Source organism: Oxyura jamaicensis, chromosome 1 (genome assembly GCF_011077185.1).
Source record: "Oxyura jamaicensis isolate SHBP4307 breed ruddy duck chromosome 1, BPBGC_Ojam_1.0, whole genome shotgun sequence".
NCBI classification, from domain to species: domain Eukaryota; kingdom Metazoa; phylum Chordata; class Aves; order Anseriformes; family Anatidae; genus Oxyura; species Oxyura jamaicensis.
The window spans coordinates 132,963,908-132,989,465 of NC_048893.1; the positions used below are offsets into that span (position 1 = coordinate 132,963,908).

At 40.8% G+C, this 25,558-nt stretch overlaps 1 protein-coding gene across 2 annotated transcripts in view; it reads left to right on the forward strand.

Annotated features, from left to right (window-relative positions):
• DHRSX (dehydrogenase/reductase X-linked) overlaps positions 1–25,558 on the forward strand; it is a 168,912-nt gene that overhangs the window by 122,507 nt on the left and 20,847 nt on the right. For both annotated transcript variants that reach the window (XM_035313235.1, XM_035313302.1), the window contains 2 exons: positions 765–972; positions 16,411–16,618. In XM_035313235.1, coding sequence (XP_035169126.1) covers positions 765–972; positions 16,411–16,618 — 416 coding nt within the window. The remainder of the gene's footprint in view (positions 1–764; positions 973–16,410; positions 16,619–25,558) is intronic.

Below are 25,558 nucleotides of genomic sequence, written 5' to 3' on the forward strand. Positions count from 1 at the left end.
ACAACATCACAGCTTCAGTATGTGGTATAGTTCATATGTTAGCACAGGATTCACTGCAAGATGCTGAAATCAACAGTGTATGTGAGGGATGCGGGTGCTTATTTTGGGCAGTGAGTGAGAAAATTGCGGTTTGTAGAAATATATGCAAAAATATTGCCAAAATAAGCATTCAAAAAGTTGTTTCAATATGCAGCTGCATGTAAACATAGCAATTAATATATATTGGGTAAATTTACTGCATCTTTTCTCATCCACACCAGTGAGATAGAAGTTGCAGATTTCAGACAAAGACTCAACAGATCTTTAAACTCCAGCCAGGGCTCAGCAGAAATCTATCTGGGAGAAAAGATCTGCTACTTAGCCTGGTCTTGCCTCCACTCCTCTCATCTCTTTGATGGAGGTAGTGTTGTTGGGATCACCTAGCTCCCATATCTTCTTGGTAGATTTACTGTTGTGGATCTGCAGCACTGGATTCTGGCATGCCAGCAGTGGGTTAAATCAGCTTTTAATGTCTTCAGACCACTTTTCACACTTTTCATTTATTCTCACAACCTGGCAGGTAGAGACAGTCTACCTGTTTCTGGCTAGAGGAGAGGAAGTGGGGATTTTCACATTTTTCTCAGCAGGAATCAGTCAGTGTGCCATCACCAGTCATTCATTGCTCTAAATGCCATGTTTACACTGTGCAGCAGGAGATCCTTGCTCCTTGTCTAGCTTCTTCTCTGCAATAAATCAACTGGTTTTCCCTCTACTCTCTCCTCCAGCTGGGGTGATGCTGGTCCCTGAAAGGAAGACAGAGGATGGGTTTGAGGAGCATTTCGGCTTGAACTACTTGGGACACTTCCTGTTGACTAACCTCCTCTTGGATACACTGAAGCAATCAGGAACGCACAGTCACAACGCTAGGATCGTCACTGTCTCATCAGCCACCCATTATGTAGGCAAATTGCACCTGAACGACTTACAAAGCAGGTACTGATCCATTTTGGCTATTCACTGATCTGCAGTAAGGGTGTGTGCTGATTAAAATGTGGGTTTTTTTGATTACTTTTTTTTTTTTTTTTTTTTAATAATGGTGTTTCTCAGGCAGTTGTTTGGATCTTGAACAAAGCTTGCGGTCTCTTACTCTGAGCCTTGAAAGCCTTGCTTCCTTTCTGATGCTCACACCGCATGCAGTGATGGCTGTGGTGCAGTCTGGACTCCTCACTGCCTAGTCCAGGCGATTGAGCAACTGGGAACTGCTTTAAAATGGTGGGGTGAACAGGCTTCACCCTCAACTGAGTTACCTCCGGGGGCATGCAGGCACTGAGGCCCTGATCCTTTCATCGAATGGACACAGTGGATGCCTGTGGATGCCCACGTGGGGCTGTGTGTGCCTGGGGCCTCAGGGGCACATCAGGGATGTTCTCCGAGAGGGCTCTGGCTGGGCTCTGGCACAGCGGGCTTTGGCAGGGACGCCTGCCTCCTGGCAGCTTTGCCCAGCCCACGCCCTGTCTGCCACTTTTCCCTCTCGGGCAGCCCTGCCAATTGGCACCGGCTCCAACCTCCTGTCCCTCCGCCTTGTCCCATACCACTTCTGGTCTCTCATTCCCCCTCCTCCACCACAGTCCTTCTACAGCCTCCCCTGCTGTCCTCCCTGGCCCCCACAGGCCAGTCTGGTGAGGCATTGGAAATGCTCGAGCCCGGCTTGTTGCCTGTGTCACCCTCTGTGCTTCCCCGAGGGAATGGAGAACAGGGAGTTCATTGAGATCCCAATGCGTTGCTTGTGGCCCAGCAAGGTCCATAGAGCTGTGTGGCCATATTCTGCCCATTCACCACGCGTGGATGTCTATCGGATGTTCGTAACATGAGCAAGACATCAGATGCTGTGGTAAATATCTCTCGTGTCATACACAATCTGTGTAGATCGTTTAACTAATTGAGGAATGAGCACAATAATTTAGATGATAAATTTTAAAATTTCCACATGCAGTTAACAGATGGAAGTGACGTGCTTGCTAGCAGGCTCAAATTGAGTCCCCCTTCTGATGGCCTTCAAAGAGTTGCTGCTTGCACAAGGAAAATCAGTGTTTTGCATCATTTCCCTGTAGAAATTCTTGGTCCCTTGACAGGGACTTCAGTAAGTACTTGGAGGCACCTGGCCCAAGGTTTCATTTTGGAACAAAGGCTGAAATTAGAGGGCTGGGCTGTTTCCACTGCACACATTTTACATACGAATGCTGCATTAAGCATGTCAAACTTTCTGTTTGACTTCTGATTACATAGTATGGCATCAGTTTTATTACAAGCACATTGTTTAAACTCTGCAGGGTAGTAGCAGTTTAATCTCTTGCTTGTAAAACAACCACAGGAAATTATCCTTGCTCTTCAGTTGATGTATATATTCATTGTTTCTGATGTGCATGTTGGATGGCACCACACAAGGGGACTAAGGGGAGTGTAATTAGTATTTCTTTGGGGTAAAGAGCGGAATGCAAAATTAAATGTGGCTGCACTGTGACTCTAGATAATAGTAGTTTCCCTGATTACAGCAAAGCTTTGTACTGTGCCTCTTTGGTTTAGGATCATCCTTATCTGTGATTCATTCTTATTAACTCATACTATAAAGAAACCAGAAACATTTCAATTAGAAAAGTTCGGGTTGAGCATGAATGTGACCAATCTTATGAAAAGAAAATATATATAATAAATATATATAATAAAATATATAATATGCTGTTGAGACTTACATGCATTTTTTTGTCAAATCCTGCCTTGTTGCATTTCAACTTTATTGGCATAACTGACACAGAAGAGGATAGAGTCTGGCGGATTTTATGTGCTCATTGTCATGTGGATGCTCTGAATTTCTCAGGGTCAGCAGTGGTACTTGCTCCACCAGCCATCAGGCATCCCACTGGCTTCCAGAGCAGGCTGTGGACTCTTCTTGGTTCAGGTGGAAGAAGACACTCCTGTTATTTTTTAACTTAGGTGCAGATAAGCCCTGATATGGCTGTATATTTAGTTGTCTCATGAACTGTGCTGCTAAAAACAGTGAGATTGCTTGTGCATTCAGGTACGTGCCTATAGTGTCTATAGTGCGAGTGGGTGGTTTAGCAGCCCTGGAAAACTGTTGCAGGGTGGCATACACAGGCATCGCTGACACTGTGAAGCCTTGAAAATGCCTTGTGATTCAGAATAGCATTTAATGCCTTGTGATTCAGAATAGCATTTAAGAGTTCTGATGGATACAGTAAGGACACCCAAGGCAAGCACTGTGATACAACAGTGGACTGGCACGGTTTCCTGGTGATGGAATCCCTTATTTTTGTAGCTCTTGTGTATGTGGAGTCTTCCTAAAAAAAATTTGGACTGGCTTTTTCCTTATTTTGAGTTGGCTGTAATTCACTTCACAACTCTGGTCTATGTTTCCTGACTGATGTGTAGTCCTAACCTCACAGGAAAGCAGCCAAATGATTTGGAGCCATTCATTCACAGTAGAGAAAGGGGGCTGTACTCTGCTGGAGAAATTACCCGTGGCAGCAGACTGAATTGTTTACCATACTTTTGTCCCATTATTCCTAGATTTTGTTTGGGCTAGTGTCCAAACTGGAGGTGAGCAATGGTAGCAGAGGGATCCATCCACCAAATACAGCAGAGAAGGATAGGCTGAAGGACTCTTGAAGGAGACATGAGGGAGAAAGGAAAAAGAGGTGCTTTACCATGGATTTTCTTTGTGATCATTCTCCCACTCAGGAAAGCCTGGGATGACAGTCACAGTTGTGGCCATCACTCCCAACTTTGCTTGTACTTACTGCTCAGAGTTCTGGTCTGAAGCCAGAAGTCATCCATATCACAGTGACCACAGGGCCACATCATAACAAATAATTGTCAAAAGGTCTTACTAAGGAAAAACATTAAATGCAGCTTTTGCTACTGTCTTCCATGCTTCCTCTTTGTTTGTTTTCTGCCATCTTACTAGTCTGACTTATCCCATGTTTCTCTTTTCATCTTTTTGGTGGGAGTGTTAATTTAAATGTTCCTTGATTTTCCTTGCACGTTCAATTATTTTTCTTTCTCTTTTCCTCTCTCTGCCTGCCTGCTTGACTTCTGTGTTTGCAGTTTCATCTTCACCTGCGTCTTTTCAGATTTTTTTCTCTCCATTGCCTTTTCCCTCCCTATTTCATCCTTTTCCTCTTTATTTGTGTCTTATTTCTGTGCAACAGTTCATTTGATGCTCTCCATTTCTCTTTTGCTTGCCTTCTCCCATCAGCCCCAGTCCTACTACTCCCCTGTGAGTGTCATTTTCCCTCCTTCCCGCCCATCCTCTTCCCACACGTACCAGTAAAAGAGACACAGCATGGGTACATCAAGGCAGGACAGAGCTTGTTCCAAACTGGCAGGGCATAGCTTGTTTCATGTATGTTATTGAAAATGCAAACGCACAAGAGCAATGACTGTTCTCCCAGTTCTTTTGCTGAAGGATATATGAAGAACATCAAACGCCTTTGTGGTCTTTTAGATCCAGACCATTTTCAACAGGAATCACATGAGTCGACAAGGGCATCCCTAAGGCAAATCATTCTCCTTCATCCCTACTTCGAACACTACTGTTTTCAAGGAGGTGAAAGTTTAACAGAAATGCTATCTGCAGGCATTTCAGCAGCAGTGATCTAAGCAACTGCATGCTGATGGTCGTAGACTCTGCACCCCAAAAGTAGAGCAGCATAGCTTTTATGTCCTTTTTTCCTCTTATGCTACTTAATATAATACTTTCTAAAGTGAGAGAAGAAAAAACAATATGGGCATGACAGAATATGGACATCTGGTTTTAGCAAAAGTTTGAAGAATGTTGTGCCATCCTGTCCATTTGAGATAGGCTTGAACAGAGCACTGGAGTTCATGGTGCTCTTACCAGGCTGGGAGGGGGAGGGCACGCTTTCCAGTTCTCTACCTACCAAATTTGGGAAATGAACAGAAAAAGGCTTTACTCCCTTTCCCAGGCTGTCGGTTGTGCTTGCATATGCTCCCTTTCCCAGAGGTTAGCATCTTTGTGTGTTCTGTCTAGCTTTTTCTCCATGACTAACTATTCCTTTCATCATCCCCTCTTTTTGCATGCCAAATGGGCCCTGTAATGCTGTGAATCACAGATTTATGAACTCCCCAGCCATAGTAACACAGCTCCTTTTCTGGTTCACATCTCCTGTATATTCAGGAACAGTTAGTCACACTTTTTTCTGCTCTCTTTCCTCTACTCTCTTACTGTGAAAGGAGCTGACACTTTTTTGTAACTCCCAAGCTGGTACAGTCCCAGATAATTTCTGTGTTTTTTCCCCATAGCCTTGGTGCATGAATCATGTCAGAGACAACCGAGATTTAAGTGATAGCAATTGCAAAAATCCCCAGCTGCCACATGTGTGCTGTTGAAAAATAAGGCAAACAACTCTGTGCAGGACCTGGAAGGATACTGGGGAGGCAAGGCAGCTCCAGTTCATCTCCTCGTGTGAGGCAGTTTGTAAGTTATCACATGCTGCTGGGAAATTCTGTCCAGCAAAGTGTCTGGAGGCCTCCTGCTCTTAAATAGTGTCCTTCATCTCTTCTTGAGTTAATGTGATGTTGGTAGATAAAGTTGCAACTGAGTTTTGGCAGAAAGTTGAGGATCACGTCCTATAAATATTGAAGAGATTTTGGAAATATTGTCCGCAAATAGCAGACAGGAGAAGTTAAAATGTCAAATTATTTTGGAAAATATGAATCTATTTTTCAGACCAAAATCATCGATTTCAGATTTTATTTCTTTTTTTTTTTTTTTTTATTTCTAATTATCCTTAGCAATACACTCTCACTCATTTTGAAGTGTAATGTTGATCAATATGAAACTGCAAATCTTTAATTTCTAAGTCATCCTGTTAAAGTAAGGTATTTCCATCTGTTTGAAATGAGTGTTTTTGTTTGATTTTTATTTTTTTTAAGGTGGCTATTTGTTTAAAACATGTTTTGTTGGTGGTGGTAGTGGTTTTGTTTTGTTTTGGTTTGGTTTGGTTTGGTTTGGTTTGACTGTTTTTCCTAAGAATAGTTTGATGAGTCAACATTTTTTTCATAACTTTTTTTTTGATAACTTCATAGTTGCTTCCTCCTGTGCCTTTTCATGACTGATCCATCACTATTATTTTCTTAATTCTTTCTGATTGGAAGAGCTTATGGAATGCACAATATCTTCAAGCAAAAGCAAACATGAAGCTGATGTAGTGCAGGAGTAACATAGTGGTATTCTTTATTTCCAATTTTGTAAGTAATAAAGAAAAAAAATGTAAGAGGAAATAGGAGTTATTTTAAATATTTTCCTTTTATTTGTTAATTCATTTTAGTCAGTACAGAAGTCTTTCAAAGTTACATATGAAGAGCTGTGTTGCTGGACTGCTACTTAATTAAAAAAAACGCTGTGAAAACTACAGAAAGTGTAATCATAAAAGATTCTTTAAGACAAGAAGACAGATATGTGTTATTGCAGATTTTATTTCATTTGGGGTATATATATTTTTGATTGAGTGGTATTGTTAAAACAGCTGCCCCACAATGACTTTTATTGTTTTGTTCTGGCTCTATTTGCAAGATAAATCACATTGCCTTGGCAGAAGTCGATACCAACTACAGTGCACTGTTGTATTCACTTAAAAGTGTTCTTCCTGCTTCAGGTTTCCAAGTCTTCTTGCCTATAATTAGATGATAAGTATTCAAATGCTTAATTCATCCACATGAGGGTATTTCAGTCCTTCTTTGCAGAAATCTTTCTCCATAAGTGCAAAAGGATTTTCTGTTTTGCAAATGATTTCTTGCTTTTTCAGCAATTAGCATTAATTGCAAAAATTGACTTGCTGGCCTGGAAAATCAGTGTACCAGTGAAGGCCCACATCTTGAATACTATAAATTAATTAAAACAAGAAAAACAAACAAACAAAAACAAATGAGCTATTAAATTAGAAGACTAATTCTCTCACTAGTCCAAAGGACAGTGTTCTAGTTCATGTGCAGCAAGCATTTGACCCGTATTGCAGGCCATAGGTGATCCCAATACATTCTTGCAACCAGTAATGAAGAAATATTTAAGTTGGGATGTCAGCTTTGGAAAGTTCTAATTTTCCATTTATTGGTGTTATTTCATTCCATCTAATCAAAATATTTTTATGGTTCGTTAGTTTTTGAAGAATAATAACATTGTGTGACTTCTATCACAGAGGTAATGCCAGACTTTGATGTATTCAGGGGAATTAAATGTAGCTACTTTATGTGTCACAATGTTAAACTCCTTGTCCAAAAGGAATTAATGGTTTTAGCAATGCATTGTTAATAATGATTAACGATTTAATAGCATGTGTTTCTGAACTAGTTCAAAACTGTAATAAGTTTGGAGATATTTGATTTGATGGGTGTTTCTGCTATTTAGCCTCTCCCTCCCTGGTGGGTTAAATGGGTGAAATCACATCTCTGCAGCGTACAGGACAAGGATCTCATAGGCACGCTGTTTTCCAAAACGGCAGGACAGTTCAAGGATAATTTGAAAGTTAATGTACTGCACCACTGTGACAGAGAAGGCAAAAGAGACTTGTAGAGAAGATGGAGAGGAGATAGATTGTCACCCTTGAGAGGTGAAGGTTAGTCTGACATCTCCCTGAGAGCAAAACCACTTAGTAAGGTGGAGTGAACCTTAAAAGCTTTGGGGCTCGGGTCTGGGCAATTATTCAACATTTTTTTAGTATTCCTCTCAATTACTCTAACTGCCACCATACTCACAGTACCTTTTCAATGGTGTTGTCCTTGGAGCTGTGCAGTGTATCTGGGGGAAGCCGTCATTAGTGCCTGTAAATCCCCAGAATAACGTGTTAAGGGAAACAGTGAAAATGCTTAGCTTGGCCCCGCCATATCTCCTCTAGGTTCACCTCTGCTATTGCTGCTGGTTCTTCACAACCGTATGTCCCTGATATTGCCAAAGATGTTAAGGATTACAAGGTGTAATGGAGGGAGTGAAAGGCAGATTTCTGCCTCTGCAATTAAATATGATGACACTTAAGTTTTACTCTTTACTCTGCTCCCCATCTTAAACCTCTTCTTTCAGCAAAGCAGAACTTGCTCTGTCCAAAAGCATCCCGAGCATTTGAATACAAAGACCTGTAAAGAAACATCAGTCGTTTTATTGAACAGTTTTCTGTATAAAGCATGCTTTCTATGAAAAATAGACATCCTAAATAAGACATTGTAAAAGCAAAAATATTTTAGCCTCCAGGAGTTTTAGCACTGCCAGAATGTCTTATAGTCAGCATAGTATCATTGAGCCTGGCTGCAGGCAGCACTATCCCAGCTACCCAAGGAGACAGGCTGGGGTGCCTTTGGCTCCCAGTAGCTTTCTGAAAAGTGCAGGAGCTCTTAACAGCGATTCCACCTGTAATATGTTGCTGCAGAAACATCCAAATTAAGGTACGGTGACTTTTGCATGGTGTCTTTTCTGTCATCAGCATGAAGTGGGGGTTCAGTGTCTGAATTGCTACCAAAAATCAGTCTGCCAATGGAGCTGTATCGTTTAAATATTTTGTCAGAGTGAGTGATGGGAGCAGGGAAGCCTTGGGACTGTGTTTTGCGGTTTGGACACAAAACTCCTTGCCATTTCCTGGAGAACCAGACCTGTCTGATTTCAGTTACTTCTGGTAGGTTTGCAAGTGGAAGAGATCTCATGCACTCCAACCCTGAGCCCCTTCTTAGGAAATATGTTTTTCGATTACAGATCTCTGTTCACAATGTTCCAGGGTAACATAACATTGGGAAATGAAAAGAAAAAAAAAAATCCTAAACCATAACCGAACAACTCTAAGGCAAGATGGCAGAGAAAATGATTGCTGTCACTGTCTAATGCTGGTTATGGGCTGCTTTGGCCCACAGTGCATTGTTAGTTCCTTACGGTTTGAGAGGAGTTTTTCTATAGGTAGTGGAGCTTAAGGGGAAACCAAAATGACGTAGTAAAGAAGGACCATGGCCTAGCAACCCTTATGTAATGGAGAAAAGTGTTTCACAGGGTTCCTTTTACTGTATGCTGAAGTTTTCTTGTTTAGGTTTCTCAAGTAAGACTCCTCTTTACAGGCTCCTTCCATGCACTTACTTAAGTCCTGCATCTTTTCTGATGACAGCAGGAGGCTGCTGGTGGCAAAACATTGTTCAAGTTATTACTGTGCAATTTTATGGCCCTAGGTGCATTGTGGTAGAAGCAAAAAACCATAAGACCCCTTGGTACCTTCAGCTTAAAAGCTCTGTTGCAGGAGAGTTGGAAAGCTTTCTGCACAACTGGGTGGAGAGTGCCACAGAGCTTGTCTTGATATAATCCAAGAGATCATGTTAAAAAGATATGTGGCAATCTTCAGTAACCTGAGATCCAGATTATCCAAGAGACAATATCAAAGAGAGGTGGTAGTGATGGTTCCCTGTCACTCGGAGAGGCACGAGGACACAGAATGTCGGTCTTGGAGCCTTATTCTGTTTCTTGGCTGCAGCAATGCAAAACCTTTCTTGCTTCTATTTATTTATTCATTTGTTTGTTTGATGGAGATGTTTAATTGAATGAAGGAATACCATTATGTTCAAATACCACTCTGAGCATTAGCCAGTACTTAACGCTGCATCATGTAAACTGACTGTAGAGAAAATAAATCAGGAGAGGCAATTTATATCATTCTTTATAAAGAGATATATTTTCTGAAAGCATGGAATTACAATAATGATAACTTGAATTCATCATCAATACTTAAAATCAACAAACAACGACAACAACAACGAACTCTTAAAATTAACACCAATTGTGCATGAACAAAAAAAAAAAAAAAAAAAAAAAGACTCTTTAAGATAGTGGTTCTGCTCTGACTTTGAGAAGACCAGCCCTTTGATTCCATGTTTCCTACACTGGAGAACTGCGTTGAGCACATAGCAATGGAGTTGCACACAGCAAGGCAATCAGTAGAGCAGGAAGGCTCTCAAAGCTTCATCTCCTGCCATTAGGAGGAGGAATCAGCCATATGAAAATGATGCATTGATTCCATCTGTGTGATAGTAATGCCTAGGATGACAAGCCCCTGGTTATTTCACCTTTTATAAATATTTGTATAGTAAAGACCTTCCAGGTTCCTTCAATAAATGTTGTCCTTCAAAGACAGTAGTTAATTTGTGTTCACTCTGCATTTCCTACATGTGTAAACAAGGAGTTGGCCACTGCGTGCTGTGCATTTACACAGCAAAGGGCTGAAATTTGGGCAGCATGGTTTTTTGAAAAAGATAACCCATCTTCCAGTCTGTGGCTCCTGTTGAAATCTGGATTAAGCACAAGACAGGAGTCACTGGCTTGCAGAGAAGTCAGCTACTGCTATTTGAGGCCATCAACAACATTTTTCCTCTTAGAGAGAAAGCATCTTCCATCTTTGGGCTTTGACCCTTATGCTTATCCTCTAAAGTTAAGGAGAAAAATGCTGTTTTACCACTGAAAGGCTTCAGAAAAAGCCCAGATTTGGCCAGAGCTGTGTGTGAGCAGAGTGTAGCACCGAGTAGCTCACTGCAGGCAGAGGGGGAAGCTCTGAGAAGTGGTTGCTCTTTCTTGGTTAGAAGTGAAAGGGCAACCATGGCTGCTCTATAAGTGCAGACTGTCTCTGGCTGTTTCAGTAATCCCACCGTGACCAGGTAGGAGAACAGCTAATTTCATCTACCAGCCTTGTATTCTTCCTTTCCAGCATGTCCATCACAGGTCCATCAGGTGCTTCAGGGGGCCCTAATGTGTGAGCCTGCATTTACTCAAACTACAGCTGCTGGTGTATTCAAGTTCAAATACATACAGGAATGCTAAGGCTACCTTTACGGGTATATGTATACATACTTATAAGTATTTAAAAATATAAAACTTTCTTTAAAAAGATTTTAATCAAGTCTATGAAAGAAATGTACATGAAGTGTAGTTACTCAACGAACACCCAAAATATCTGGACAAGGATATGAAATGGGTAACTATACAGAAGCCTATAGAAGTAGTTGCAATTGGTAACAGGACAACTACTGCACAAAACATAACGGTAACAAAATCTGAATAAGTAGGCATGTGAACACTGTAGATTTTAGTTCTGTTTTATTAATTCATATGCTTGTTTCTTTCAATTTGTAAGATACTGTTTTTTAGTGGTAATAATTGTATTCTAATTTCTCCAACTCTCTCTTTTCTCCATCTCTCTGTTTTCCTTTTTTTATAGTGATGGAAAATCACAGTTGATGAGACTCAGCAAATGTGTTCCTGGGATAAATATATATAGTACTGTCAGGAATCTGCTTAAATCTAATAAGCAATATTTAGGACTCAGGCTTTGGTTTATCATAAAATAAAATAAAATAAAAAAATGCTTATGATAACCAGAAAATACATAGCTATATTCTGCCATATATTTCTGTAGCTGCTTTAAAATAAACTGCAAAATCTATCAAAAATTTTGCACTGAATTCCCTGGAGAAAGAAAATTTAAGACTGTGAAAGCTTCATGAGTGTTTAATAATAGTCTTTTATATTCTATACTAAGCAGCGGTGATGATGTATTGCAAGATTAATACATAAATCATTAAGAGACTTTAGTCATTTTAATACACCAAGTCTGTGTTTTGCTTAATTCACTGATTCATCCTAAGGCATTTATTGAAATTTTGTGTGGCCTTTCATTATAAAACTTGTCTTTTAATGGAGCATATAGCAATCTGGTTGTTCTGCAGTTTGATCTTAGCACACTCTGCCCTCCAGGCAAATTAACATACTGGAAATTGGGGAGCGTGTTGACGGGTGAAGGGAAGATGACACACAAAAGACCACTGCAGTGTGAAGGAGGTCCAAGACAAACTGTACTGCTAGCACAAGCTGGGTTAAATGTAGATATGTGCTGCTCGGTACAGACACAGGTCCTCTGAGCTGTTTGTTGAAGCAAGGTGTGGTGGGGATGGGAAAGGATGCTGTTTCTGTACCCTTCCTTCTGTCAGTCTGCATCCATTTCCTTCCACACGTGTGCATAGTCCCAAAGCAACTTCTAATGAAAAAGCAGAATGCAGTGTGAGAGCCTGCACGCAGTAGGTGTGGAGGCAGTGGTCTGTGCTGAGCAGCAGTTTTGCTTCCCCAGTTACTCAGTGAGTACCTTGAGCTGACTTAATGTCCTTGACTAAACATGGTACCACTGGAGATGAATGGGAGACCTCTACAGCACACACACCTATTAAAGTCAGCCAAAAAAGAAACCAGAGTAAGACTGGCTGCCAAGGGAAGTGCTAAACGTGGATCCAGTTTTCAAAATTGGATAACAGCAGAGTCCATATTTAAACACCTAATTAGCCACTGCAGGCTCCAGTTTGAAATTTGGCTTCTCATTACTTTTTACAAATACATTGCCCCAGCATGCTGGGGAGACTGCTGCTGGAGACAGTACCATGGAGATGAGTGGTAAAATCAGCTTCTTATGGAAAAGAAAAAAAAGAATCAACAAAACACAAGGCACTCACTCACTCCAAAACTGAATACTTATTTATTTTGTTTGGGCAAAAAATACAAAACAATCCCTTTCTCTTCTCTCCCTTAAATTTTTGTAATGACAACTCAAACTTTTCAGTCTATGCTGGGAAAAACAAAACAAAACAAAACAAAAACAAACAAACAAAAAAACCCTTAAGCCAAGAATAATAATTTCTGCTAAAAATAATCAGATAGAAAATTCGTAGCCTGCCTTATCCTGATCCTTAATTCATCGGCATAGAATCAATGGAACATTATTTTAAAAGGAAGAAGAAGGTCTTGTGCATTGCTGTTCTCTTGGCCAGATTTCAAAGCAACTAATTAAATTCTGCCTGCCTTGGCTCCTCCTATAGTTTCCATTTAGTGAGTTGTGCATTGTCCTATTTTATCTGCATCAACATGGCAAAATGCTCCAAGGCAGCATCCCCCAGGGGAGACTGTTTTCTGTGGTAGGAAAGAGTCTGCAGACAGCCCTGCTCAAACACGTGGATGGGCAGGACCTCCTCCAAGTTACCAGCACCAGGCACACAGCTGCCAGTCTTCTTCCTGGCTGGCCACCCAGTGAGGAAGCAGAATTTCTCACCCTGGGAGTCTGCCTGCCTTGCTGTGAAGCTTTGGTGCCCTGAGCCCTCAGGAGCCCAAAGATCACAGGTGTCCCTCGTGAGCTGGTGTGCCTGTGCAATCAGCTTGGTAAGGAGCCCTCTGCTTTAGGGCTCTACAACGGTTAGCTTTCGTATGCGCTTTTGTTTCAGAAGGTTTTTAGAGCCTTCGGAAAAGAAAAGAAATGTGGAAATGTGCAATATCTATGCTGTTGGTTTATTTAATAGACAATTTTAGCTTCATTCAGTGTAGAAAATGTATATAAGTGCACAGAGTGAGACTACATTTAGATACACAGGCTTTAAATTTGTGTAATTCCATGCATAGGAATACATGTATGCTCATGGAAGATGCAATTAGAGTACAGGTAGAGGAGCCTATGTTTTTCTATTTTCTGATTCATAAAGCCAAGACTGGATGTAATGAAATCAAGTAAACAGCATTGATTTTTTTTTTTTTTCCAACTTTGTTTAATCAACATGAACCTATAAGACTGGGTCTCACGATCAAAACAGTCATTCAATGAAACTACAACGAAAAAGTCAGTTCTGTGTCACAGGTGATTCCTGCCTTGTGCAGGCCTGTGGTGTAAGATTCCTGGAAAGCCAAAAGCACACACACACACAGAGAAAATGGAAAGAGAGCAGGTAAACATTGCAGGGGTTCTGTCAAAAGTGTCTGCTCCGTGCATCCAATTTTATATCCTTCACATCTATAGTATGGCATTGAAGTCTGATTCCCTGCTGCCTTGCAAATCATTTGCATCTCTGCTCTGGGATATAAAAGGCTTCCATACTGATTGGATAGCTTTTTATATCTTCTGAGCACTCATGTTTCTCTGACATAGATATCTATGCAAAGTACAAGGCTTTTGAGGATCCAGCCCTTGTAGTTCACGCTTCGTTGCCACAAGGTAAGTCAAAACAGCACCGACACAAAATGTGGGAACGGGAAGGAGTATACACCATCCTCCGGCCTGCCTTCTGAAGGTTACCGACGGCCAGATGAGACCCAGGCAGAGCAAGTCCGAGTAGTCCTAACCCTGCTTCCCCGTGAGCTGCTTGCCAGGCAAGATCGCTCCAGTTCAACAGAGGAGGCTTGTCCCGTGCCCTGGCTCGCCTCCTCCACCGGTGGGAGAAGGGTGGCAGCAGAGGAGAGAGGCCAGGAGCCCAGTCGGCTGCGGTGGGCGGCTGCAGATCAGGGCCTCCTGTGGGGAGCAGGAGACCTGCTTCGCCATGCTGCGACAGGGTGGCTGGAGCGGCTGAGGATCTGGCCCTTCGAGTTAAAAGGGCTGAAATATGCATGAGGCGTAAGGTGACATTTTGAGTGTCTCAGATCAGAGCACGGACATTACTGAATTTAAAAGGTAACTGCAATTTCCTGACTAATGCCAAGTCACTTTTATATTCATGCAGCGATTATTCTTTATTCTTAAAATAGCCCGTTTTACCCTGAGGTGCAAGTGATATCTTGATAATGATGGAGCTGCGTTACCCAGCATCTTACAGCTCGGGCCGTGCAGGGGCTGGTCACGATCAGTTGTCCTTTTTTATCCTCTCTCAAATTGCACAGTGCTTTCATAGCCTGTGTTTTGCTAGAAGAGAAGAAAATAGAAAAAAAAAAAAAAAAAAACAGAGAGATGTGCACTGGATGTTCAGCAGTGTTGTCTTCCTATAGCTGAGCTGTAAGATTTGCCATTATGTCTCCCAGTTTCTGAGTCCATTCAGAGACAGCCCTAACAATTAAAATGCTGCTTACCTCCGCAGAGAGTCATGTTTGCTAGCATGCGGGGGTTTCTGTGAAGCACACAGGATATTATAAATTAAGTATTAAACAAGAAGGAGGTAACAAAAAGAAGTCCCGGATGAATTTCCTGTTCATTCAGAATAAAAACCGTGAAGGCAACAAAACCATCAGAAAGCCAAAGGCAGACTTTTCAGCAGGCCAGGAACATCCCCAGCCTGGGTGTTCATTGCACTGGGGATGGAGGTGTGGAGGACAAAGCTGTGGCCTGTGTCTGTCGCAGAGGCAGGACAACAACAAGGGGGAAGGAGAGAGCTGGGTCAGAGAGATCTGCTCTCGGGGGCTGCTCCTCTGTCTCCCTCCTTAGCAGTAGCTGCTGCCCTGCGGGCTCTACCTGTCTCCATGCAGGCCGCAGCTGACACAGACACTGCCCAAAGGCTCCGGCATGGACCACAGCAGCTTTGCTGTCCCCAGGAGCCTGTTGCTTTAGGCACCTGCCTGCTTTGAGCTGTCTGTAGTGCTAGGAACTACCTTTGGTTCTGCTAAGCACACACAAAAAAAAAGGTTAAATGAAAGGCCCGTGGTAATTATGAGGGGATTGTCATTGGCATAGGAATTTCTGGAAGCGATGCGGAGGCCCCAGTCGGGAGAAGCATTTTAAGCAACATACCTGCTAATTTGCCTGGAGGTAGCTTGCTTATTTTAAAAAATATTGCTGCCTGCATGACGTGAAAGCCATCTGATCAGCAGTTCCTGAAAAGTTTGACTTGAAAGAAAGACAGATTCAGCATCCACACTAGAGAGGTGCACAGGAGTCTCAGCAGGTCATGTTTTGCTGTAACTCCTGGTATTTGTGTGCCTTCACCATACCTTCTGTTTGGCATAGGCCGAGGCAGCCACCTTTGCTCTAAAGGCTGCATATGCCATAACGCTGGTTACACTGACAGCCGCTCTCCTTGCCCCATCTTTATATTCATCTCTTTAGCTGTGTGTAATCTGGTGTCACTGGGGCAGGTGCAATGATTGCCTTAGTCATCTGCTCTGTTCCCACCAAAGGAGCCTTAATCAGGAACTAGTAGGTCATGCTGCAATACAAATAATAATAGCCAGGAGCAGTACAACGAGGTACGGATTTACTGGGTGGGAATAGGGTATGTGTGTGTGGGAACAGGGCAGTGAGGAATGGGAGAATAGTTCACTCCTAGATGATGGTATTCTGCAGATTGGTGCCTCAGCATTTAAAGTTAAAATAGATTGACATAGAAATTCTGGCAGGTACTGTGTAATGATATTTTTATTATTTTTCCCCCATAAATCAGGCTTGGTATCTGATGGAATAATCACCAGAAGTACAGAAAACAGCATGCCTGCTATTGATAAGCTGTTTCTTGTGAAGATTCGACGTATAGCTATTTGTTTGCTGGATGTTGCCAAATGCAGTGCATTGGATGCTTGTCCAATTCTGTTTCCCTTCTGATGATTTCTTTTTCATGTGCATATCCCTCTCTTTTCTCTCTTGTATACAGATGTTCGTATTCACCCCATGGAGCCTATGCCCAAAGCAAACTTGCCCTTGTGTTATTTACCTATCGACTACAGCATCTTCTGACTGCAAATGGAAGCCATGTGACTGCTAATGTAGTAGACCCTGGAGTAGTGAATACTGAGCTCTACAAGCATGTCTTTTGGGTTGTGAAATTGGCCATATGGATGACAGCCTGGCTATTTTTAAAGGTATGCATTTTTTTCATCACTTTGTTGCCATGTCCCTACATGGTGAGAGATGCCATCAGCACAGAGATGCAGATGTTTTCAGAGTTTATCTTAATTTAATGTAATGTAAAGCTAATGTATAGATAATGACAGGCTTTCCCCGGAACAAACGCTTATTTTAAATGGAGAGAGAACACGCACGGTAAGAGGAGGGAAGGCCTGTTGCTGTGTCTGTGGCTGAACAGGTAGTTGCCCATGCATTAACTATCTCTACACTGATCTATCTCTGTTCGTGCATGCATGGCGGTAGAATTGCATTTTAACATGGAGCCAGAATATGCAAAGTGTTCCTAGGAAATGTCTTGTATGTCCTGTTACAAGAAGCAGACATAATCTGGCACAGTCTTCATACGCACAACATGTTATGGAGAAGAGGGCAAAGGAAAGAAGGAAGCTGTACAAAAGAAAAAAGTGTTGGTGGGAATTGGCCAAACTCCATACTGGGCAGGTCCAAATACTTGTCCTTGGGAATGTGGGACAATGTTCATCTGGGTCTTTCAACCTAACAGGTATTTATAGTGGCACTTGACTTTCTATTATCTATTCCTGGTCTGTATTGGAAAACATAAAGCTGTTTGATAAAACTGATCCAACGTGGGGCAAATCCATTTAAGGTTAGCTTCAAAAACGTTTTGTAGTGGTGTGAGTAGATCAATATGAAATCAGTTTAGCTGCACAGGTGCACTGTTCTAATGTGAACAAGCCTTAGAAAGACTTGTGCTGAGAAAATGTACTGCTTATAACTCTTTCAGAAAGTAGTTTTGGATTAAGTGAATGGAACCTGATTCCATTAGAGAAAATTAAATGTCCTAATTAAAACAAACTATTTTAGATCAAGGGGCATGTTCCACAAAGCAAATTAATTTTAAACTTTGATATGGAAATATCACTAGCTTTAATTTTAGAAATGAAACTGGAGGCTGGAAGAGTGGCTGTAAAATAAGATGCAAGCAAATAAACCCATATTTAAAAAAATTAATAGTATCTTCTGAGTACACCCTGAATATTGCAATAAAATTCTAATAGGGATGCTCATAGTATATAATGCATCCCTAAAGAAGCAGAATATAGTTTGCCAGAATGTATATATTAAACTTGTTTTGCCTCTTGTGATTGCTATTTTAAAACACAGTCTCCGGTGGTGATGCTTTTTAATTGGGCTGACTTCACTCTGCTAACGTAATAGTTTCATGTAGATGTTTTGGTGGTGCTCCAAATTGTTTCTAGAGCCGCAGAATTCTGGAAAAAAAAAAAAAAAAAAAAAAAAAACACACAGCTGTGTTTGAGAGTGAGAATTAAATCTCTTGTTTACAGCACTTAGGCCCATTCAGTTTTATTGGTGTGTCAAGGGAGACGTTTTTGTATTATACTGACCATGTTTAGAAACTAAATGAGATGTCCCTGAACACACATAAAGTGAGTTTAGATTTATCACAAGAGGGAGTCAAATACTTACAGCTGTAATAGTAATCCTGATCATTTTTTATTCTTTGTATGAGATACCAGTCTAAAGGAATACTGCCTTGCAATAGGTGAAGGACAGATATACTGACTTGCATAGAAGTGCTGTGTGTGTACTGACTGAAAAGGAAATATATCAACTGCTTTTTGAGTCAGAGTGTACTCTGAATGCTTCAGTTACCAAGGCTGAGATTTTCACATTTTTATATAACACTTGATGCTTTTTCCTGTAGGAGAGTGCAAGAGAAGCTTTTACTAGCACTCGTCTCTTTTGCTATTATACTCTTCGGAGTTGCAGCTCTGACTTCTACTCCTTTCTTATTGCTTATTGCTTAAGATATGTTTATGTGTTCGGGATTGACTTAGCCTTAATTTCTCATGTTCAGGAGCACTTTATTCCGTAGGTACATGGTGTCCAGTGTTCTCACCTTTGCAAACGGGCATTTAGTGTGTCTGGTGTTGGTCTCATGCACTAGGGTAAATTTCCACTGAGAGAAGTAAGAAAGCAAGTGCAGGAAAATGCAGCTGTTTGATAATACTAGCTGGCAGTAGATGTTATGGGTTTCTTCTACCCTGGAATTTCATTCCTGAGTGCACATATATGAATCTTCCTTCTAGGATGAGAGCACTAACACAGTGAAAATGATCTGATATCCCTCTAATCATGTTGGCTCAACTAACTTTTATCACCCTGAAATATTCCAAAGTGGTTTCTAAATGCACACAGGAAATTGCTTCACCCACTGCAACCTGGCACTCTTGATAGTAAACATAGCCCAGATCATTCCGGTGAGGAAATGCATCATGGATTTATCATTTCATACTCTCTCAAGAGACAGTCAACATGTTGTTTGATTTCATTCCAAATTATTGTGGCAGAGCCTCCCTCTGCTACCTTTAGATCCATTACTGCCAACACTTTGGTCCCCATGGCATTCAAGTCAAATGCTTCCTCAGGATTACAGCACAGCCCTGACTCTCACTGGGTTATTCTTGCTGGGTGAGGTGGCCCAGTGAATCAGGCAAGGCTGTCGGCTCAACAACATCCACCCTAGAGCTTCTTCTAGATAGGTAGATACTTAAACAAATAAACCTACAGCTTTGTAAATAGGCCACGATATGTACATAGAATTTGCTCAGAGTATTAGCAGCTCAAGTTTCTCAGGGCTGTAAAACATTGTTTTCTGATCTTCATATATAGCTCAGAAAAACCTCTGCCAAATGTGTTTGCTGGGGGGTTTTGCCCCCAACAAACTACAGTGAGAAGCACCCTGTAGAAATATGATAGGCCAAGGTAAAGGAGCTGGTGGCTGTCATAAAAATTGCAAAACGAACACCTGCCCTTTAGAAGTGGTGGTGCTGCTCTTTCTCAGCTAGATTCTTTCTCAGGAATGTTATTGTGATACTTGTTTTAAATTTCCATTTTTCAAATGCTTTCTCTGCATATTTAATGAACAGAGATTGCACCTGTCACATGCAAGAGAGAAATTATGTTTATTCTTCAAAAAATAAATTGATTTCTACCCTCATGACTGCTCAGTAAATAAAAGCTGACGAGCTGTCATGATTCTCTGTAGAGTATAGTGGAATATGTTTTCCCTTAGGAATATTTAACATAAAATGATCTTTTTGAAGAGATAATGTTCAAACTAGTAAACAATAACTAATTAATAAGATAATAATAGATGAAAAAGACATTCATCAGGCATCAAATTGCAATGTAGCCAACTGTGCAACATACCAGTTTTAGTGATGGGTACTGTCCAAACTGGAAGCTGGGAAGGTACCATTTCACTCTCAGGTATTTCTGTTTTTGCTACAGATATTGAATCTTCATTCTTAAGCCAGATGGCCTCTGCTTGTGATACAATAAAAATGTCTTACAGAAAATAAAATGTAAAAACGTTGACTTTCATTAATGTCCAATATCAGGGACTATTCTAGTACTTTTTTCAATGGATGTAGAAACATTTCTTGCACAGCAGTCTTGTAAACTCCAAAACGTTCTTTATGACACACTTGGTGAATGTGTCATTATCAAATATATTTGGTCCTTTCAGCTCCCTCAGACTGGTGTTTAGGAAGGCATCGTGGAAGAAGACTGTGCATCAGGTCTTGTCTCAGCTGTCATTTACAAAGACATAGTGCCGTATGAGTGATTATTGACTGACAAATTGAAAATGAGTAGGATGAGTGACCCCACTGGCCTGTAAAAGCAAAGGGAAAGGCAAAGTCTAGAATACAAGCTAGAAATCAGCCAACATAAATTGGTTCGTTTCTTTTGTTTGTCAAAATAAGCTTAACTTGAGTGTGATTTTCCTATAATGTTTTTAAAGAAATGTTTTCAATCTGTAAGTGCTGCTAGAAAACAAGATCTAAAGAACCCAGATTCATCATTCATGCCAGAAGACATAGTCATGCAGGTCTCATTGCAGCATTTCTTATTCAAACTGTCCCTTTGGCACTCTGAGTGTAGAAAATTCATTTCATCCTCCTCCCCGAGGTGTCAGAAGACAAACACATCACCACACAATAACACCAGCTGTAGAGAACTAGAATAATTAAATTCTACAGCTGAAAGCAGCAATTCATCAGCATCAACATCTTCAGTCCATGCAAGTGTGTGGTCCTCATGTAAAGATAGTCTAGAAGTTTCTCATGAAAAGAAAACTCCTTGCAGGAACATGTCATTTGTGGTTAATTTTTACAAAAGGCTTTTCAGATCAAAACTGGTATTCATGTCAAAATCAGGGAAAAGCAGTCCACTTTATCCCAGTAGTTCTCCTCTTCAACCAGGTCCCTTTTTTGTATATATGTACAGCGATTTAAACTTCATTTTTTTCCATTCCAGACTGCAGTCAGAGCCATAGGGCTTCTTTGCTGTCTAATAAATATTTGATTATTCATACAAACATAGAATAGTTCTCGGGGGAAAGATGGAGCGACCCAGCTGAGAAGGAAAATGAGCAAGCTACCTTTGAGCTACTAAATCCTGGTGATGTGGTTATTTTCCTTAGATGTGAGTGCCCTGACTCAACACCCTATTAGGGGGTATGGCAGATGCTTTACTTATGTTAAATTTATGTTAAATTATAAGGCTTAGGAACACAGAGTGCTCTTGTCTGTCCTATTAGGGCTAGACCCCTCTAACGTAGACTGACTCTAAGTGAACACCTACACAGTTCGGTCTCCGCTGGATCCTGTGGTTCCCCTGTGGTCCCAAGATATTGTTGTTTTTGTGGGTGTTCGCAGGTGAAATGGCAGGAATATTTATTGTAAGAGGTGTTGAGAGTTGCCAGAGGCTGTTTTGGTGGCAGGAAAGTGAAAGATTTGTGATGTGTGCCTCGTGTGGCCTGTGAAGGGGTAAGGGTGCTGTACGGAGGTGTGCAAAACTGCTGGGATTGTGCTGAAGAGCTTCAGGGGGAGTCAAGGCTACCGAAGCTGTAATTTAAACACATGTTTGGAGCAGCTGCTGGAGTGATCTATCCCCAAACCACACCCAGGCTTCCTCTTGGAAGAAGCCAGTTGGAACAGGACAAAACATGGAGCAAGCTAGAAATGAAGCAGTATGCACAGTCAGAGACCCATCTCATGCCCTCTCCCACAGTTTTAATCATTTGGCTAAAAAGGAAAAAATGATTTTTTTTTTTCTTGTCAGTGGCAAATGGGAAGACAATCTTCCATCTTCTAAAAGTGTTCACAGAACAACAAAACTATTTCCATGCCTAATTCTGCCTTCAGGATTGATGCCTCTTAGTTTGGAAAACAGTTTAAAAAAAAAAAAAAAAAAACAACAAAAAAAAACAGGGTAAATCTACACCATTCACTATGTAAAAATCTACACATGCACTATGTACAATTGTTGGAGTGAAAATTCTGGAAGTGTAAGTGACTGAAATTTTGTGATAGATTTTTGCCAGCAGGTAAGGAGCATACTGAAATAGGGTATTTGTATTGTGTGAGAAAGGTTTTATCCCTAACTCCTGTGTGGTAAAAGACTGTTGATTTAACTTGACAACTCTGGCAAATGCATTCATTCTATCTGAAAATAATTCATTTTGTATACAAAAGAGTTAAGAAAATACTCTTGCTGTAATTGGGAGACAGTAAGTAATCAGTTAATAAATTTTGTAAATATGTGAGCCTAACCAGTGTTAGCACATCAGAACATGTCGTCTTGTAATCTGTAACTATTTTCATAGTTAGAACCTACAGTTAGCTAGGGAAGACATTTTCTATCTGTTTATTCCTTGCTAACATATCTCGATAGTACTTTCCTTTGTATGTAGTTAATGAGTTTGTACAGTATTCTATTCTCAGTTAGATGTATTGTTAAAAATGGAACAAACATAGAAAGGTAATTTGCTGTGGACCAAATACATGTCAGGGACTTGGTATTGATCCCAATCTGTTAAAAAGAAGCAAACCAAAAAACCTCTAATGTAAAGATCTCAAAAAAAAAAAAAAAAAAAAAAAAAAAGAGGTTGAAAGGTTGGGGAATTAGGGAAAATCTTGAAAGTTCAGCTGCACCATTAGCCTTTCACTCTTCAATCATAATCTTTATAATTAGGGGGCATTCATCCCATAAATCTCACTGTACACAGACTTCCACTACTGTAATTCTCCCTTAGACACCCGGGAAGTTCTACCTCCATTACAACATAATTAAAATTCCATTTTCCTTCTGCCAGGTAACACAGTGGTGTTTGAAAATTGAGCTCACTAGCAGCAGAGTGCGGGTTAGTTACTAACCTTTCTCATCAGAGTATCTCTTGGATACTTCTCTAGGGAGAAGGAATGAGAGAGAGGGGGCCACCCCAGCCCCCACCAAAATGAATCATTCAGCAAGAGTAGGAACAGGAGTTACAGACAGTTTCACTCTTCCAAATAATAATAATAAAAAAAATAAAATGTAACACCGATTTAAGGAGAATGACCGCTGGCTTGCCCTGGAATATCCTTCCATTGGTAGTTTGGGTTAGCAGCAGTTTGAAAATAGATCACTAAAAGGAGATGTAGAGGAGGAGAGGAGGTTGTAGTAGTGCATATTCATATATATAAATATATATATGGAGAGCTTACCACCAGATGTGGTATGCATTATAGATCATAGAATCATAGAATCTTTGAAGTTGGAAAAGCCCTCCAAGATCATTTGGTCCAACCATCACTCTACCACCAATGTCACCCACTAAACCATGTCCCTAAGCACCATGTCCAACATTTCAGTTAATATTTCTCTAGGGATGACCTGCCTAAATGTTGTTCTGTTTCTTGTGAATAATACATCCATAACAACAACAACAAAAAATGCTGTTAAAAATGTATATTGTGGAGCCCTATCACCTTAAGCCCCTACTTACTACAGAAAAAAAAAAAAAAAAAAATTCAGGAGTGTTTGGGAGATTTACAACCACTCCTTTCCTACCCTCTGAATGGGAAACTCCTTAATTTACCAGTAATGCAAAGAGACTGATAAAACCTTCTGATGTAAAGTAAGGAAACTTTTCTATGAACCTAGACACAAATTTGAATACTTATCCCGAGCTTTCAAAGATTGACAGAAATGCCATGTTCTGCAGACCTCCCCTTTTCCTGTGGCCTAAGGCATCTCTGCCTGGAAGCCACCTCCAACAGAGCCTAGAGTTCAATAATTTTTGCAATATGAATGCCCATAGCAGAGATCTCCCTCCAGTGATCTCCATACAAACATTGGAGTCACCCCTAATACTGGGTCTCTCTTATCCCAAGATGAATATCTACAATTGACAGATGAATTAAGTCCTTGGAGTGCCTGTGAACTGCAAACGGGTCCTCTGATGACTAGCTCAGCTGTAGGCATTTCTTCTGTAAAGGTATTAAGTTAATTAAGATTAGTCCTATTCCAAGGTACAGGACATTAAATTTGTCATACTTTAAAAAACAGAGATACTAGTTTAGATAGACTAGTAGAGATAACTACACACTAGATAGACTAGTAGAGATAACTACACACTAGAAGATAGTGTGGTTTTGGCTGTGTGCAGAAGAGGGTAGGACTGGAAGGTGTGTTCACGTATCTGGAGAAGAAATAATCTGTAAGCAATTGGTTTTTCAAATGGCAACACCTAGGTGTTTGGAGTATGAGACAATTTCCCATATACGTGATAAATGTACTCGTGGGCAGCCTCAGATGAGGTAATCCCAGTTGCTTATGAAATGTATTTCTCATATCTGTTTATGATCCATTCTGTGCCTCCACTATTTATCACACAGGTATTGCCATACATTTAAATGGGTAGTTACATAGGTATTTATAATAGTGTCGTGTATGTAGTGAGAAATGTAAAAGAGTGAACCATGATCAGCAAACAGCATCAACTACTGAAAAAGAACTAGAAATAGTAAAACGAATTTTTAAATAAACAGGATCATCCAGCACCCAGTTTGTGAATTTTGTGAAGTTTCAATTCAGAAGTCACTTGAGTAACTCTGGCTTTAGTAAAGATTTAGTAAAGATTGTAATTACACAATTATAATTGCCATCCCCAAACATTGGTGTTTACTTTTTAGAAAGGGTGCTGAGACAGTGCAAGATATTGTTCACATGGTTCATTTTATTCCTATAAAGTTCTCAGGTAAATATGTGGGATTTTGTGGATTTTAATAGGTGAAACTAAGAAGGGAATTCGGAGCAGTGGCTGTAGCCCCCTTTTCTGGAAGGAGTTTGATCTTAGATGTGGCATGATTACAGGTCATTAATACAATCTTTCCAGAGTTAGCAGCTTATGTGGATTATTACATATTTGAACTTTGAACTTGCTGTTGGGTCTGTGAGACTCGTCAGGGAAAATGACTGCATTTGTTTGCTGCCATCCCAGTGCAGGTAAGTGGAAGTACAGACACGAGCTGTGTTGTCATGTGTCAGGCACTGTGTGGGGAACATGGAGCGGAGGCAGAAGAGGATTTGGATGAAACCTGCAATGTGCAATAACACAAGAATGAACTTGGACAGCTTTTCAAGGATGGAATTTTTCTGGTATTTGTTTGGCCCTGTCACACCACCCTAGTTTCCTGTCCCTGGAACAGTAAGGGGGTGCTGCTACTGGTCCCGGTCTCAGACAGTTTGAAAAAATTTGGTCTGCTCCCAGTATCTCTTATGTGCTCTCCAAAGTCTCGGAGCTTGCCACCACCAACTTACAAGCTTTACTTACCACCTTACTAGTAGTTTATCCAATTTAGTATATATATTGCTTTTCCCATGAATAGCAGGGGCCAAATCTTTTGCCCTGTGTCTGGCAGTCCTGTGTCCCCATGACTTTGCTGGAAGTAGCATCGTGCTCTCTCACTACCTTGAGTCCCTTCAGCCAGCAACAGCATGCTGACACCGAATGTGTCTCAGGGAAGGAGAGCAGTATTGATTGACTTATTCGGTATTTTTGCCTGCCAAGCTCTTGAGAT